This window comes from Otolemur garnettii, unplaced genomic scaffold (genome assembly GCF_000181295.1).
Source record: "Otolemur garnettii isolate 467f Iridium unplaced genomic scaffold, OtoGar3 scaffold00071, whole genome shotgun sequence".
In the NCBI taxonomy this organism is placed as follows: domain Eukaryota; kingdom Metazoa; phylum Chordata; class Mammalia; order Primates; family Galagidae; genus Otolemur; species Otolemur garnettii.
The window spans coordinates 4,269,643-4,285,468 of record NW_003852466.1 but is presented as its reverse complement, the minus strand read 5'-3'; the positions used below and the strand labels follow the sequence as shown (position 1 = coordinate 4,285,468).

The following is a 15,826-nucleotide window of genomic DNA, read 5'->3' as shown; positions in this document are numbered from 1 at the left end:
AAAAAAAAAAAAACACAAAATAAATTCCTGGAAGAGTTTACTACTACACACATATAATTTTATTGAAAATATTAGGTAGCTTTTGTTAGTGTGCACTCATAGAGACTACTACCTTTTTTGGCCTGGGATTTAACGTAGCTATTTCTCTATTTAGAGCACCCATTTCTACTTATAAAAGAATAACATACAAAAACCAAACTGTCCTGGATTTTATAAATGTTAAAGTGTATGTTACACTCTGAAGTTCCTAACAGTTTGTAGGAGAGGGAGTTAGGCTTAATACAATTAAAGGAGACTTCAAAGCAGATACTTATTTTTTTTAAGATTAGAAAAATTCAGGTGGTTAGACCAGACATTCTGTAATCATTTTAATGATTAGGGTTTGTTTCTTTTGTAAGCTTAAATTGATTTAGGTTAAGAATTTATTTACTACTCTTAGGATAATTTGAACACATGCAGATATGTGTTAAAGAGCTTTGGCAGCACCCCGCCTTGACACAGTCACAAGCCAATGAGGGGGGTTAGTGACGTGTAAAAACAAACTGTCACTGATGCCTCCCCCACATTGACACGTGACTGTTAAGAAAATTTATCTTTCCTTTACTAGGGGATAGGTTTTTAGCTGTATCTTTATTGCAGTCTATTATATAATTTCTCCTTGCTGCTCAATATTAGATATGTTGCTATTCCCAACTTCAGTGTTTCACATTTGCTTTAGAATTAACATAAAAGCTATTTGAACTTGATTTTGTTCTCATAATTTAAGAAAAGAAGAAGGCTGGGCACAGTGGCTCACACCTGTAATTCTAACACTTCAGAGGGCCAGGGTGGGAGGATCACTTGAGGCTAGGAGTTAGAAACCAGCCTGGGCAATACAGCAAAACCCCATCTCATTACAAAAAAATAAATTTAAATGGTGAGTTCTATTTGCAAAAACTGGTAGTGAAAATTGTTAGTTTCTTTTCCTATAAGGAAACATATTCTTAGAACTTAAGGCGTGTTTTGGTTTGGTCACAGATATGGTGGAATTCCAAATTTCAGTCATCGGCAGGTCAGGTATCTGGAGAAGAACGTGAAGCGTAAGTCCAAGTACCTGGACATGCGCAAGCAAATAAAGATGAAAAACAAACACATCTTCTTTACTGAAGAGTCAGAAAAACCATTTTTCAAGAAAAGCAAAGCTCTGAGTAAGGTATGTACGACTCCATTTCCTACTCAGATCATACCTTATAAGCTTGACTCTTTACAGTTGTACTTAATTGGGAAGCCAGTTTCTACCGAATGTAAGGGTGCATCCTGAAGGCTTGTCTTGTATAATCTAAATATGAAAAAAACAAGTTGAGGTAATGTGAAAAGGGAGTGTTTGGTGTCAGGAAGATAAATAAGTAAATTATCCTGCCTGTTTTGTAACAGACAAGAAGGAGGAATTTCCCTTTTATTTCAGGCTAAGTAGGATTAAGTCTTAATGTTATAACCCTTACTTCTGTGCTCATCCAGAGATGCTCCATCATGAGATGATAGGTTTGCCCTAATAGCATGAAGCACAGGGCAATTTGTTGATTGATACTGTTAACTGGAATATTCATATCCCCTCTCTTGGACTTAGCTGTACCTTCTGTCCCAAGTACCTTGGAAGTAAAAGTAATTAGAAGATTGGACCAAACGCAGTGGCTCATGCCTGTAATCCCCGCACTCTGGGAGGCTGAGGCAGGTGGATCTCCTGAGCAATCGAGTTCAAGACCAGCCTGAGCAAGAATGAGACTCTGCCTCTAAAGAAAAAGAAATAGCTGGACGTTATAGTCTGAGGCAAAGGGATTGGTTTTTTTTGTTTTGAGGGGGGTTGAGACAGAGCCTCTAGCTGTCCCCCTGGGTAGAGTGCTGTGGCATCACAGCTCACAGCAACCTCCAACTCCTGGGCTCAAGCGAGTCTCCTGCCTCAGCCTCCCAAGTAGCTGGGACCAGAGGCGCCTGCCACAATGCCTGGCTATTTTTTGGTTGCAGCTGTCATTGTTTGGCCGGCCCGGGCTGGATTCGAACCTGCCACCTTAGGTAGCAGGTGGCTGGTGCCTTAGCCACTTGAGCCACAGGTGCCGAGCCAAAAGGGATTGTTTTTAATTATATTCCAGGTTGGCCGCCAGTGATACTTTAATAACTGTGGTCCTGGTTAATTTTGAAATAGACTGCCTAGTACCAGTCCAATCATTCCTGTAGGACTTTCCATAATGTGTTGTGTGTGGTAGCCCCATACATTCATCTACAGCTGGAGCAGAAGGACAGCTGCTAAGCATCGCTGAGGAAAACAGAACTGGGGCTGCCGTGTCCTTAGGTGTCCCCTAGTGCATAGGCTCATTTCCCTCAGGAAGAGTCTAGGTTGTCGGCTACCGTATGTCTGCCACTTTTGTTCTAATCACTCACTCTTAGGGAGGTCATAAAGCATAGTCCCATTGTGAAAGATGCAAAGAAGTGTATCATCTCACCATGACCCTTGTTAGCTTTTCTAAGAATATACCTAGTTTGTTAGAACTTACCCTACTGGCTCCACTCTTCAATTAAAGGCAGCTCTCATTCTTTCAAAGGTAGCACTGTTTTATTCATATAGATTAAAATAGCCACTAATCTTTTCAGAGTTCATCTTTGATGCTTAGTAACATTTAATATAGATTGTAGCCTGGCTGTTGTAGAAAGCTCTGTATAATTTGAAAAACTAAGGGCAGTGCCTATGGCTCAGTGAGTTGGCACTGGCCCCATATACTGAGGGTGGTGGGTTCAAACCTGGCCCTGGCCAAACTGCAGCAAAAAAAAATAGTTGGGCTTTGTGGTGGGCACCTGTAGTCCCAGCTACTCAGGAGGCTGAGGCAAGAGAATCACCTAAGCCCAAGAACTGGAGGTTGCTGTGAGCTGTGATGCCTCAGCACTCTACCAAGGATGACAACCGAGGGTGACAAAGTGAGATTCTATCTCTAAAAAAAAAATTGAAAAACTAAAATGAATGATTCAGCAATCAATAGGTGCATTTGTGATAGTATCACATAGCAGTTACATTATTACGAGCACTTATGGAAAGCTACTGGGGCAGTTTGGCTTTGTCCTCTTCCTGTTAATTAATAACAGAAAAGTTTACCTGATATTTTTTCCCTTTTAAGAAATCTTTAATAAGTCCATGGCATGCCCAGATAATAAATTCTAGTCAAAATTTCTTATTTTAGCTCATGTAATACAGAGCTAATAATTACGACACAGCTTGTCTGTCCAGTCCCCAGTGGTGAAAGATGGGATGATTCTGTGCAGTTTATAATTAATTCCTGCTCACGATGTCTCCTTAAAATTCAAGGTAGAAAAATTTCTAATGTGGGTTAATGAACCAGTGGATGAAGAGGCATCGCAGGAATCATTTTCTCACGACAATGTGGAAGATACTTGCACAAGCGGTAATTCAGAGGAACAAGACGTGTCTGTTAAAAAGGGTGGTGACCCACTGGAGACTAGTAATCCAGAACCAGAGAGGTGTCAGGCTACCTCTTCAGCTGGTGAACTTGAAACAGAAATAAATGAAGGCGCTAGCTTGGGGGCCGCTGTCCCAGAGGAGAAGGATTGTGTCACTCGAGACCCAGCAGCCTCTCTTCAGACAGCTGAAGGTAAGACTAACAGGCTTTCACTCACTGATGGATTTAGATAAAGACAGTTTTTAACATCTTGGTTTTCACATGTGCATCCTCTGTACCTACCAGATCACTGCTACTTATTTTAAGTGGAGAGAAGGCATAGTAAGTATACTGTTCTATTTTAAGTGGCTGTGATTTAGCACCAGGGAAGACCTGTGAAAACACTGTGTCTGAGGACCACCATCTTTTTTTTGAGTGACAGACGCTCACTTTGTCACCCTGGGTAGAGTGCCCTGGTGTCAGAGTCCAACCTCAAACTCCTGGGCTTAAGCAGTCCTCTTGCCTTAGCCTCCCAAGTATTGGGACTACAGGCACTGGCTAGTGTTTCTATCTTTAGTAAAGATGGGGTGTCACACTCTTGCTCAGGCTGGTCTTGAACTCCTGAGCTCAGGCATTCCACCCACCTGGGCCTCCTAGAGAGCTAGGATTATAAGCATGAGCCACTGTACCCAGCCATCTCTGGTTTTCTTTTTGATAGTGTTTGTTTGTGGTGGTTGATGGTAGTTTGTTTTTTGTTTTGTTTTGTTTTTTATGGTACACTAATGTAAGAAAGCATTCATAGTAGTTTGTCTAATTAATAGAGAACTGAATGACACTTTACACTTTATGTACTTTTGTATTATTTGAATTTCTTATAGCAAAAGTTATTTTATGATTAAAAATAATGTGTTCAGGCTCGGCACCTGTGGCTCAAGTGGCTAAGGCACCAGCCATATACACCTAAAGTGGTGGGTTCAGATCCAACAACAATGATGGCTGCAACCAAAAAATAGCCGGGCGTTATGGTGGGCACCTGTGGTCCCAGCTACTTGGGAAGCTGAGGCAGGAGACTCACTTGAGCCCAGAAGTTGGAGGTTGCTGTGAGCTGTGACGCCACGCCACTCTACCCAGGGGGACAGCTTGAGGCTCTGTCTCCAAAAAAAAAAATAATAATATGTTCAATAGAATATTAAGGCTTTTATAAGGTAGAAATTTTCTTTTTTTCTTTTTTTTTGGAGACAGTCTTACTTTCTCGCCCTTGGTAGAGTACCCTGGCGTCACAGCTCACAGCAACCTCAAACTCTTGGGCTCAAGGCAGTGCCTGTAGCTTAGTCAGCAGGGTGCCAGCCACATACACCTAGGGTGGCAGGTTTGAACCCAGCCCAGGCCTGCTAAGCAACAATGACAACTGCAACCAGAAAATAGCTGGGCATTGTAGCAGGTGCCTGTAGTCCCAGCTACCTGGGAGGCTGAGGCAAGAGAATCACTTAAGCCCAAGAGTTATGCCACAGCACTCTACCCAAGGCAACAGCTTGTGACTCTGTCTCAAAAAAAAAAAAAAAAACAACTCTTGGGCTCAAGCAGTTCTCTTGCCTCAGCCTCCCAAGTAGCTAGGACTATAGCACCCACCCCAGTGCCTAGTTATTTTTAGAAACAAGGTATTGCTTTGGCTCAGGCTGGTCTCCAACTCCTAAAATTACAGGCGTGAGCCACCATGCCCAGCCTAGAAGTTTTCTTTTCTTTTTTTTTTTTTTTTTTTTTTTTCTCTGAGACAGAATCTCTCTCTGTTACCCTGGTAAGAGTCTCTTGGTGTTATAGCTCACAGCAATCTCAAACCCCTGGGTTAATAAAGCCTCTTACATCAGCTTCACAAGTAGCTGGAACTACAGATGCCTGATATAATGGCTAGTTTTTCTGTTTTTAGTAGAGATGGGGTCTTGCTCTTGCTCAGGCTGGTCTTGAACTCCTGAGCTCTAGCAATCCACCTGCCTTGCCTTCTCAGAGTACTGGGATTACAGGCGTAAGCCACCACACCCAGCCCCAAGGTAGAAATTTTCCTTTGATATAATATTCAATTTTTTGATAAATCATTTCTTTCTTAATTTAGTATTCAGGAAAATATCTTGCTTGGGTCTTGATTTTTTTTTCTTTGTACAGGTGTGTGAGTACGTGCCTGTGATCTTTGTATCACCTATTTCTTTGCTTTTCTGAACAGCTTACCTTATTTTTTTTTTTTTTTTGAAACAGAGTCTCACTATGTCACACTTGGTAGGTGCCATGGCATCACAGCTCACAGCAACCTCAAACTCTTGGGCTTAAGCTATCCTCTTGCTTCAGCCTCCCAAGTAGCTGGGACTACAGGCACACACAACACCTGGCTAAAAATTCTGGCATTTAGTACTCAAGTTACTTAATGTTTGGTCATATACAAGATGGTCTTACACAACAAGTAATTGTCCCATCAAAATGTCATCATCCCCACTGTTGATAAACACCATCAAAATATTTTGCTATTGATGACACTTTTGGGAGAGTGGAGGGGAGGAATCTCATCTTACTGAATCATGATGACACTGTTCACCATTTGCAATGATCAGATAATATTAAGACATAGTCCTGTCCCTAAGGACCATGTTAAACATGACAGAGTTTAATTCTTTGTCTGCCATCACCTGTTTTTATACTTAACAGTGACAGAACTCTCATCTTTCTATGTTGCTGCCTCTAATTTGCTGGGGACTGAAAACAACCAAACTAATACAAATCATTTATCTAAGAAAAAGGGATGAGATCCTTTTCTCTGGATCCGAGCTAGTGGCCCCTGTTTGAATTTCTCAGATTCCTTCTGACTTCTAGGATTGTCCTTAGGATATTTTGTTTTAAAGAAGTGAAGGGAGGGCGGCGCCTGTGGCTCAGTGGGTAAGGCGCTGGCCCCATATACCAAGGGTGGTGGGTTCAAACCTGGCTCCTGCGAAACTGCAACAAAAAAATAGCCAGGTATTGTGGCAGGCACCTGTAGTCCCAGCTACTCGGGAGGCTGAAGCAAGAGAATCGCCTAAGCCCAAGAGCTGGAGGTTGCTGTGAGCTGTGATGCTATGGCACTCTACTGAGGGTGACAAAGCGAAACTCTGTCTCTAAAAAAAAAAGAAGTGAAGGGAAATGTTTGATTTCTGTAATTCAACTAGAGAAGTGTCTATGCTAACAAAAGTAATAATTTGATGTCCATAATAATGCTTCTACATATCATCAACGCTGTGAACAGTTAGTGAAATATACTACTCATTAGATGGCTCATTCATTCATCCTCAGTATTTGGAGTTTATTTTTCCAAGCTTACAAAGCCAGTGAGTCAGCAGAATGTGATTAAAGCCAGTTGTGTTTCCACGAAGCCTTACTGTTTCTCTCTGTCATCACATACGTGTTCTAGTTGTAATTATTTAGTGTAGCTGCACATTTAAATAAATGCACCTACCTGATTTTCGTTCTTTCATAGTGAGCATCTATATTCTTTGTATTTTATTTTAGCTGGAAGAAAAAAGAAGAAGGAAAAGAAGAACAGAAGGGTAAATGGTCTGCCTCCTGAGATAGCTTCCGTTCCTGAACTAGTAAAATACTGGGCCCAGAGATACAGGCTCTTTTCCCGTTTTGATGATGGGATTAAATTGGACAGAGGTAAAGTATGTATGTATTCTTTAACTTTATTTTAAACTTGCAAAAATGTGCAAGAGTGTTAGAGAGAATGTTTATTATCCTCCCTAGCCAGATTCAGCTATTTATAACATTCTCCCATTCATCAGTGTCTGTCTCCATATGTATGTGTATTTTTTTCTGATCTAGTTGTATACATCATGCCCCCATCCCTTAATACGTTAGCATAAGGACAAGGATATTTTTGCATAATAATGATAAATTTACCAGTTTAACATTGTTACATAGTATTATAATCTACAGTCCATGCTCTAATCAATTATCTTGCCCTTTATCAATATTTTTTTCCAGCATAGGGTTATGCATTACATTTAATTTTTATTTTTCTTTAGTTTCTTTTAATCTGGAATCATTTCCCAGCCTTTTTCATCTTTCATGACTGACGTTTTCAAAGGGACAGTGGCCAGTTACATTATTGAATGTCCCTCAGTTTGAGGATGTGTGTATTTTAGAAACTTCACATTCAGGACGGCGCCTGAGGCCTCAGTGGTTAGGGTGCCGGCCCCATATACCAGTGGGTTGGTGGGTTTAAACCCTGCACCAGCCAAACCGCAACAAAAAATAGCCAGGCATTATGTCGGGCACCTATAGTCCCAACTCCTCAGGAGGCTAAGGCAGGAGAATTGCCTAAGCCCAGTAGTTGAAGGTTGCTGTGAGCTATGATGCCACAGCACTATACCAAGGGCGATAAAGTGAGACTCCGTCTCTAAAAAAAAAAAAAAAAAAAAAGATTAAAAAACTTCAGATTCAAGTTTCGTCTTAGATAGATATACCAAAAGTAATTGATAGATTATTAAACAGAATATCTGAGGAAGAAATATCTAGCACAGAATGATATAATTTAATGAAATAGCACTAGAAACTTTGAATTCTTTCTCACACTTTCCTGCCGTGATCTTCAACAGTTTATTTGTGTAACTCAGTCTTGCAGACTAACATTCAGTTTCATATTGGGGCTACCTAAATAAATATTGGTCTTTATTAACTATCAAAATCAGAAAGTCTTCATATGTGATGGAATTTCAGGAGTTCTGTGAACTTCTTCTAATAATTTGCAAAATGAGTATTGAAAAAACAGCATAGGAGTTTATACAGATAAATACAACTGGAAAAAAACTTGCAATTCTATAAAAGTTAATCGTCTTCTTCCAATAAAGAGAAGCCGTTTAAAGTTTTGGTAAGAGGGGGGAACAGGAAAATTAGTGCATTATTTTGTTTGGGAATTATCTTTCTGAAAAATATAAATTTCTTCTACCAGGAAAGAGGGAAGGTACTATGTTTTTCCCTGGAGTGTGCACAGGGCCTCATTTACGAAAATGATGAGGGTTCTGCTGTTCCCACTGTAATTTTGCAGCTCTGTGGCCATTCGCTATCAGCTTGCTTTTTCTGATCCTTTAAAAACACGCAATTCCAAAATGTCCAGTACAAATCTGGGTCATTGCTTCTCCATTAGGAATGAAATAATTTGGAAACTCAGTAGAATGTGGGGTGACAACTAATTAGAGCAGCTGACTTTCCATTTTACATAGCAGATAATCTATAGGTAGTAGATTTTTCTGCCTCAAGCAGAAAAATTGAAGTTATAATTCAGATATAGGGAAGACTGGGGTGTAGTATTACAAAAGAATCAGGTTAAGAATTGAGATAATTACTTCTGTGGAAAGGAACGGTACTGCTGCTTTTTATAACAAACTTTCTAGAATTTTTTTTTTTTTACAGTTTTAGGCCAGGGCCGGGTTTGAACCCACCACCTCTGGTCTATGGGATGGGGCCGGCACCCTACTCCTTTGGGCCATAGGCACCGCCCTAGAATGTTTTTTAGAACTAAGTAATTTATAATTTTTTGTAAAGGTGAACTAAGCTTTTTTTCTTTTTGAGACAAAGTCTCTAGCTGTTGCCCTGGGTAAAGTGCTGTGGCATCACAGCTCACAGCATCCTCAAACTCTTAGGTTAAGTGATTCTCTCACCTTGGTGTATGTGACCAGCACCCTACCCACTGAGCTATGGGCGCTGCCCTAAGCTTTTTAAAAATACATAATATATAGCAGCATATCGTGTTTATGCTTGGCTTGGCTTCTTAAAATTGAACATATCAGAAATATGCTTCCTTTGCAGAGGGTTGGTTTTCAGTGACACCTGAGAAGATCGCTGAACACATTGCTGGCCGCATCAGTCAGTCCTTCAAATGTGACGTTATTGTAGATGCTTTCTGTGGAGTTGGAGGAAATACCATTCAATTTGCCTTAACAGGAAAAAGAGGTAATTAACCATCAATGGAAGAGAACCGTCTTATTTTCAGTTCATTCAGCAAATGAGTTTAGTTTACTTTACTAAATTATATCTTTCTGCACTAGATATGTCTTCATTTTACTACAGCTCATCTTTGCTGAGATTTAATTTATAATTGAATACCAAATATTTAGAAGAATACTAACATATATTAGACATACACTTTATCACATATTGGTGTAAATGTTTAAAACAATCAACTCTTGAACAACTACATGGCTCCACTTATACCCAGATTTTTTTCAGTAAATATATTGGAAAGTTTTCAAGAGATTTTTGACAATTTGGAAAAACTTGCAGATGAACCATGTAGCCTAGAAATATCAAAAAAATTAAGAAAAACTTATGTCAGAGATTTATAAAATATATGTAGATACCATAAAACATATATAAATTTTTTTTTAAAAATTTAAGTTTATCAAAACCTACATACCTTAATACAGGCTATACCTGTCACTATTCACAGTAAAGCGAAGTCTAAACAGACATAATGATGCAGTATGAAGTCAGAACTGCAAATAATCAAAATTAGCTAATACTGTAATAATCTCTTAGTCACCTCTTTTTGCTGCTGAGGTGAGCTCAGATGTTGTAAGCATCTGCTTAAAACACCATGTGGTGCTGATCATCTCCATGTGAGCAGTCATCTCTCCAGGAAACTGAGTATAGCAGTAAAAAGTGATGTCCAGAGGCTCTTGAGTATTTGGATTATGTTTAGTGCAATGCCATAAACCTTAAATAACACTGTGGGGCCCAGGCGAAGTGCCACTAGTGATGCTGGAAGCTCTCCCAAGAAGCAGAGAAAAGTCACGACATTACAAGAAAAGTTGGATTGCTTCATACACACTGTAGATGAGGCCTGCCACTGCCGTTCCAGGCAGATGATGTAAACTCACAGTGTCAGCAAATACAGTACAGTATTATAAACATGTTTTCTCTTATGATTTAAGAGTACAGTACAGTATATATGCACTAGGATGGGAAAGGAAAAAAGTCTCTGCACTCTCTGTATTATATATAATAATACACTTGTATTATGTATATAATCTGTATTATGTATATATAATACAAATGTATTTCCCAGTTATATCCTATATACAGTATATAATACATATAACCTATGAAATTACGTGTTAATAACTGCTAATGTTAGCAGAAGGGCCTCAGGTCAACAGTAAGCTATCAGTAGTTAAATTTGGGGGAGCCTACAAGTTTTATATGGATTTGACTGCACAAGAGATCGGGGGTCAGCTGTATGTTCTAATTAATTTAGTCAACAATCTTGTGAGGTATATCTTATCATGGCACTCTACTGGGAGCAACAAAGTGGGACTCTGTCTCAAAAAAAAGTTGAAATGTGGTGATGATGTGGTTGTGAGGATATAAATTTTTAATATTATTTAATTTTAGTCAGTTTAAAGGTAATAGCCACGCGTAGCTACTGGCTGCGGTTCTTGGGCAGCACAGTTCTAGATGCTTATCATCAGCCGTTTGTCAGCATTTCACTCATGGGATAGACTTAGTGCTTCCATTCTGTTCAGCCTGAAAGCAAAACCTGCCTTCACAAGAAACACAGATGAAAGCGAGACCAGCCGAGTAGGTTTGACCTTTGCCGGAGGTCATTTTCTTTTGAATTTTTGATGTTGTCAGCGTAACTTTCCATCTGTGAACTATAAATGTAGCAGATTAAGTAGCTAAAAAGGAATCTTTTCTCATAAATGTGAATGTTAGTTTATTTAGAACAGGAAAAACAGCATCGTAGATGCATGATTTTGCATTTGAAATTGGTGCTTGTATTCATTGTAAAAATGATTGAATGGATTATTTCTCAAAAGTGTTAACAAATTTGGAGAGTAGGATTTTCTGAAAAACTACCTTTTCATGACAGCCATGCTAATGCGTCAAGTTCCACTTAGCCCTTTCAGATACAGCACATTGCCATGAACACACTGGCACACAAACAAGTGCACTTGAGTAATTTACTCCAAGGCAGCAGTGAGCTGAAGTTAACTTATGTTTGCATTGCTAATTATGAAACTGCAATGAATTAAACCAAAGTCTATTTGGTAATAAAACGTAATATTGTCTTTTCCCTCTGCCTAAACTGTCTCATTAAATATCAGCAGCAGCTGTTTTTACATTTCTTCATAATTTGGCTATCTAGGTTTTTTTTTGGGGGGGGGGTTGTTTTTGTTTTTGTTTTTTTGAGATAGCCTCAAGTTGTTGCCCTGGGTGGAGTGTCATGGCATCACAGCTCACAGCAACCTCCAACTCCTGGGATCAAGTGATTCTCTTGCCTCAGCCTCCCAAGTAGCTGGCACTACAGGCACCTGCCACAACACCCAGCTATTTTTTGGTTGTAGTTGTCGTCATTTGGCAGGCCTGGGCTAGATTCAAACCCATCATCTCTGGTATATGTGGCTGGCTCCTTAGCTGCTCGAGCTATAGGTGCCAACCTATTGTTTTTGTTTTTTTGAGACAGAGTCTCACTTTGTAGAGTGCCACAGTGTCACAGCTCATAGCAGCCTGAAACTCCTGGGCTTAAGCGATTCTCTTGCCTCAGCCTCCCAAGTAGCTGGGATTACAGGTGTCTGCCACAGCACCTAGCTATTTTTAGAGGCGTGGTCTCACTCTGGCTCAGGCTGGTCTCAAACGGGAGCTCAAGCAGTCCATCCTTCTCAGTCTCTTAAAGTGCTAGGATTCCAGGCGTGAGCCAACTCTTTTGGCTGACTATCTAGGTTTTTCAAAATGTGTTTTGTTTTAGTTTTCTGTGGAAAATGTGAAATGTGTCTTTATTCGGGCATTGCCCCATTTTGAGGAAATATGTTTTTTCTTAAACCTAGCATTATAGGCTTTACATGTAGTCAGTGACCTCTTCAAGGTTTGCCACTCAGGCTGTACCCTGTATTTGGCCCTCAGTACATAATTTTTGACAGCTTTCACCACTTGCTTAGATAAAGCTATCTAAGTGAGACAACTTAGAAAGCCAGGTCTTTAAGTCACATTTTCTTGGTTTGATACAAGTGCATCTTTCTAATTTAAATTAAAAAATTTAGCTGAAGTTTTCATCTCTGGTATATATGACTAAGTACCTCTTGGTCTTTGAAAGTGATCCTTATACAGAAGATAACAGAATATTGGTATAACAGTCTTGTATAAATAAATATCAGTTGACTCATTTTTCTATTCCCATTTTTAGTGATTGCCATTGATATCGACCCTGTTAAGATTGATCTTGCTCGTAATAATGCAGAAGTGTATGGTGTGGCAGATAAGATCGAGTTCATCTGTGGAGATTTCCTGCTCCTGGCTTCTTGTTTAAAGGCTGATGTTGTTTTCCTCAGCCCACCCTGGGGAGGGCCAGACTACGCCACCGCAAAGACCTTTGACATTAGGACGATGATGTCTCCTGATGGATATCCTTTGGAAGTTCTAAGTTTACTTAAACAATGGTGTTGTGAGGAAGGGAATGGGAGGTGTATGTGAGAGAGAGAAATTAATGAAGAGGAGAGATAGATTAGCTAATATCATTTGTTTCTAGTTTATTTGACATATAAAAAGCAGGTTTTGTAAAAATTAATTTGTTGGTTGATCTCCAGAAGTAATGGCCAGTGTGAGGTTGTATTTCCCCTGATTACTATCCAGTTTTACCCATGTGAAACAATTAAAATGCATAAATTGCTTGAAATTATTGTCTGAAAATTGAGAATTTTCTCAAATTCTGTCCTTAGAGTCTGTGAGTGACCATCCCATAACATTACTTTGACTTATACTGACTCATGTTAATTTGCTGTATTATCTTGAAATTTTTTCTTTTTTTGAGACAGAGCCTGAAGCTATCACCCCAGGTAGAGTGCCGTGATGTCACTCCAACTCCTGGGCTTAAGCAATTCTCTTGCCTCAGCCTCCCAAGTAGCTGGGACTACAGGCACCTGACACAACACCCAGCGCTTTTTTGGTTGTAGTTGTCATTGTTCGGCAGGCCTGGGCTGGATTCGAACCCCTAGCTCTGGTGTATGTGTCTGATGCCTTAGCCACTTGAGCTACAGGAGGTGAGCCTTCAAATTTTTTCTGTTACTCCTCTAAGATACTGAAGCAAATCCTATTTCTTAAAGAATAACATGTATTATTTATTCCTTTCTTCACCTGACACTTCCCAGAAGAATCACTTCCCATGTTTCAGGAAACATGTTTCTAAATTGCTAATTACAATTTAGAATATAGGCTACAGGTGGCCAGAGTTACCTGTTTTTATTCTTGACTGGAAAGAAACGGTATTGTCCCTTCGTGTTTCCTACTCTATGTTTTCAGTAATTTAGAAATGGCAAAAAGAAAGAGTGTGTATGTTTGACTCTTGGCTGCCTACCTCTAGGGTAATTGAATAAATATGTCTAACCTCTTAATTTTTGATGTATCAGGAACAGTTATTGCTGAATGACCAAATCTCTTTACTTAATTTATGGTTAGGTTTCATTAGAGCAGACATTCTCAACCTGTGGGTCGTGTTCCCTTTGAGGGTCAAATGACCCTTTCACAGGGTCGCCTAAATATATCCTGCATATCAGATATTTACATGATGATTCATAACAGTACCAAAATTACAGTTATGAAGTAACAACGAAAATAATTTTATGGTTCCACCACAACATGAGGAACTGTATTCAAGGGTCGCAGCATTAGGAAGGTTGAGAACCACTGCAATAGAGGATTTAAATTTGTGCCTTTTTGTTATATATCGAGATACATTTGGGTTATGATAAGGAAAGAACATCTCTTTTTGATCAGAAATTAGCCACTGTTTTTGTTTTGTTACTTTTCTTTAACTGTTCTCCACCTTTGAAATTTTCAGACTTTCCCAGAAGATCACTAATAATATTATTTATTTTCTTCCAAGAAATGCAGATGTTGACCAGGTAAGCCATTACTGAGTAACTTCTATGAGCCCCTGGCCTACCTGCTGCAAAGAATGAACAGAAAAATACAGAACATTTCCTTGCCAGAGAACATGTTTATGAGAACCCCCTTTGCGTGTTAATATTTAGAAAACTGAGACTGTCTGACAGTCCTCTTCATCTCCACAGCTCTTCAGGCTTCAACAAACCAAGATGTATTGAAAGGACAGTTGAACATGTTGTACTTCAAATACTGCAGGGAAACTAGCCAAGATCAGGTAGAGGTTTTAGGTTTTCCTAAAAATAATAGCCTAAACTCAGATGAAGAGCCCGGTAGTGCCTCAGTTGGCCGGGGACTAATGTCAGCTGTGCTCTGAGAGGACAGAGCATTGACTAATGCTCAGATGTTCTCCTTCTGTTCTTACCGTGAATCTTTAATCAGTGTAATTTTTTTTCCCTAGTATAATTGGATCTGATATAATAACTACCTGATAAAGTTTTGATGATGTCTTTATGTTTTGGTTGATTTTTCTATAAAAACTTACTGTATAGCTGCTTTGTGCCAAATACTCCAGTAAAAATCTTTTGTCTCTCACATTCTGAATTCCACTATAATGTTGTTACTTGTGGGTTTTTCCTTCCTTTCTGCTTTGATTCTCTCAGAACCACTTCTATTACTTAGGAGGTTTTTCATCTTTTTTTTTTTTTAGGAGAATTTATCTTCCCTGTGTTTTCCTCCTCTTTGTTCTTGTTGTTATTCTGGGATGTCTTTTATGAGAATGGCAGTTGGTCATGTTCATACTTTCTGGTGTCTGTCCTTTTCCCTTCCGGATTACCTTGATCTGTTTTTCCAACTGAGAGTCTATTACAAAGTCCAACTTACCTGTTTTTTCTTGGTTAGTGCCTGTGTTTTCAGTGTCATGTATAAGGGTTTTATAGTTTCAGCTGAGCAGTTATTTAAAATTACTCATATGCTGGTCCACTGGGAATGATTCTGTGGGGTTTATTTTCCAGGGTGAGTCCCAAGCATAAGTTAATTTTTTTTTCTTTTTTTTGAGACAAAATCTCGTTATGTTGCCCTCAGTAGAGTGCTGTGACATCACAGCTCACAGTACCCTCAAACTCTTGGGCTTAAGCGATTCTCTTGTCTCAGCTTCTCAAGCAGCCTTATGACCACAGGCGCCTGCCACAGTGCCCAGCTATTTTTTTTGTTGCAGTTGTCATTGTTTAGCAGGCCCAAGCCCGGTTCACACCCACCTGCCTCAGTGTTTGTGGCTAGTGCCCTAACCATTGAGTTACAAGCACCAAGCTGAGCATAAGTTAATTTTGAAAGCTCCCCAAGTGATTGTAATGTGCTCCAGAGTTGAGGTTCTCTGAGTTAAAAGAGCAAATGCATATATTAAGAAGCCTGAACTCTGGCTCAGCGCCTATGGCTCAACCGGCTAAGGCACCAGCCACATACACCTAAGGTGGTGGGTTCGAATCCCCAGCCCGGACCCGCCAAACAACAATGAC

The 15,826-nt window shown here is 39.6% G+C and overlaps 1 protein-coding gene across 1 annotated transcript in view; it reads left to right on the top strand.

Moving 5' to 3' along the window:
- Positions 1-15,826, top strand: part of TGS1 (trimethylguanosine synthase 1) — a 65,575-nt gene that overhangs the window by 40,950 nt on the left and 8,799 nt on the right. Inside the window, exons 7-12 of the mRNA XM_003793684.3 lie at positions 1,018-1,192; positions 3,332-3,635; positions 6,948-7,094; positions 9,246-9,389; positions 12,619-12,835; positions 14,254-14,332. Of these exons, the coding sequence (XP_003793732.2) occupies positions 1,018-1,192; positions 3,332-3,635; positions 6,948-7,094; positions 9,246-9,389; positions 12,619-12,835; positions 14,254-14,332 (1,066 nt within the window). The remainder of the gene's footprint in view (positions 1-1,017; positions 1,193-3,331; positions 3,636-6,947; positions 7,095-9,245; positions 9,390-12,618; positions 12,836-14,253; positions 14,333-15,826) is intronic.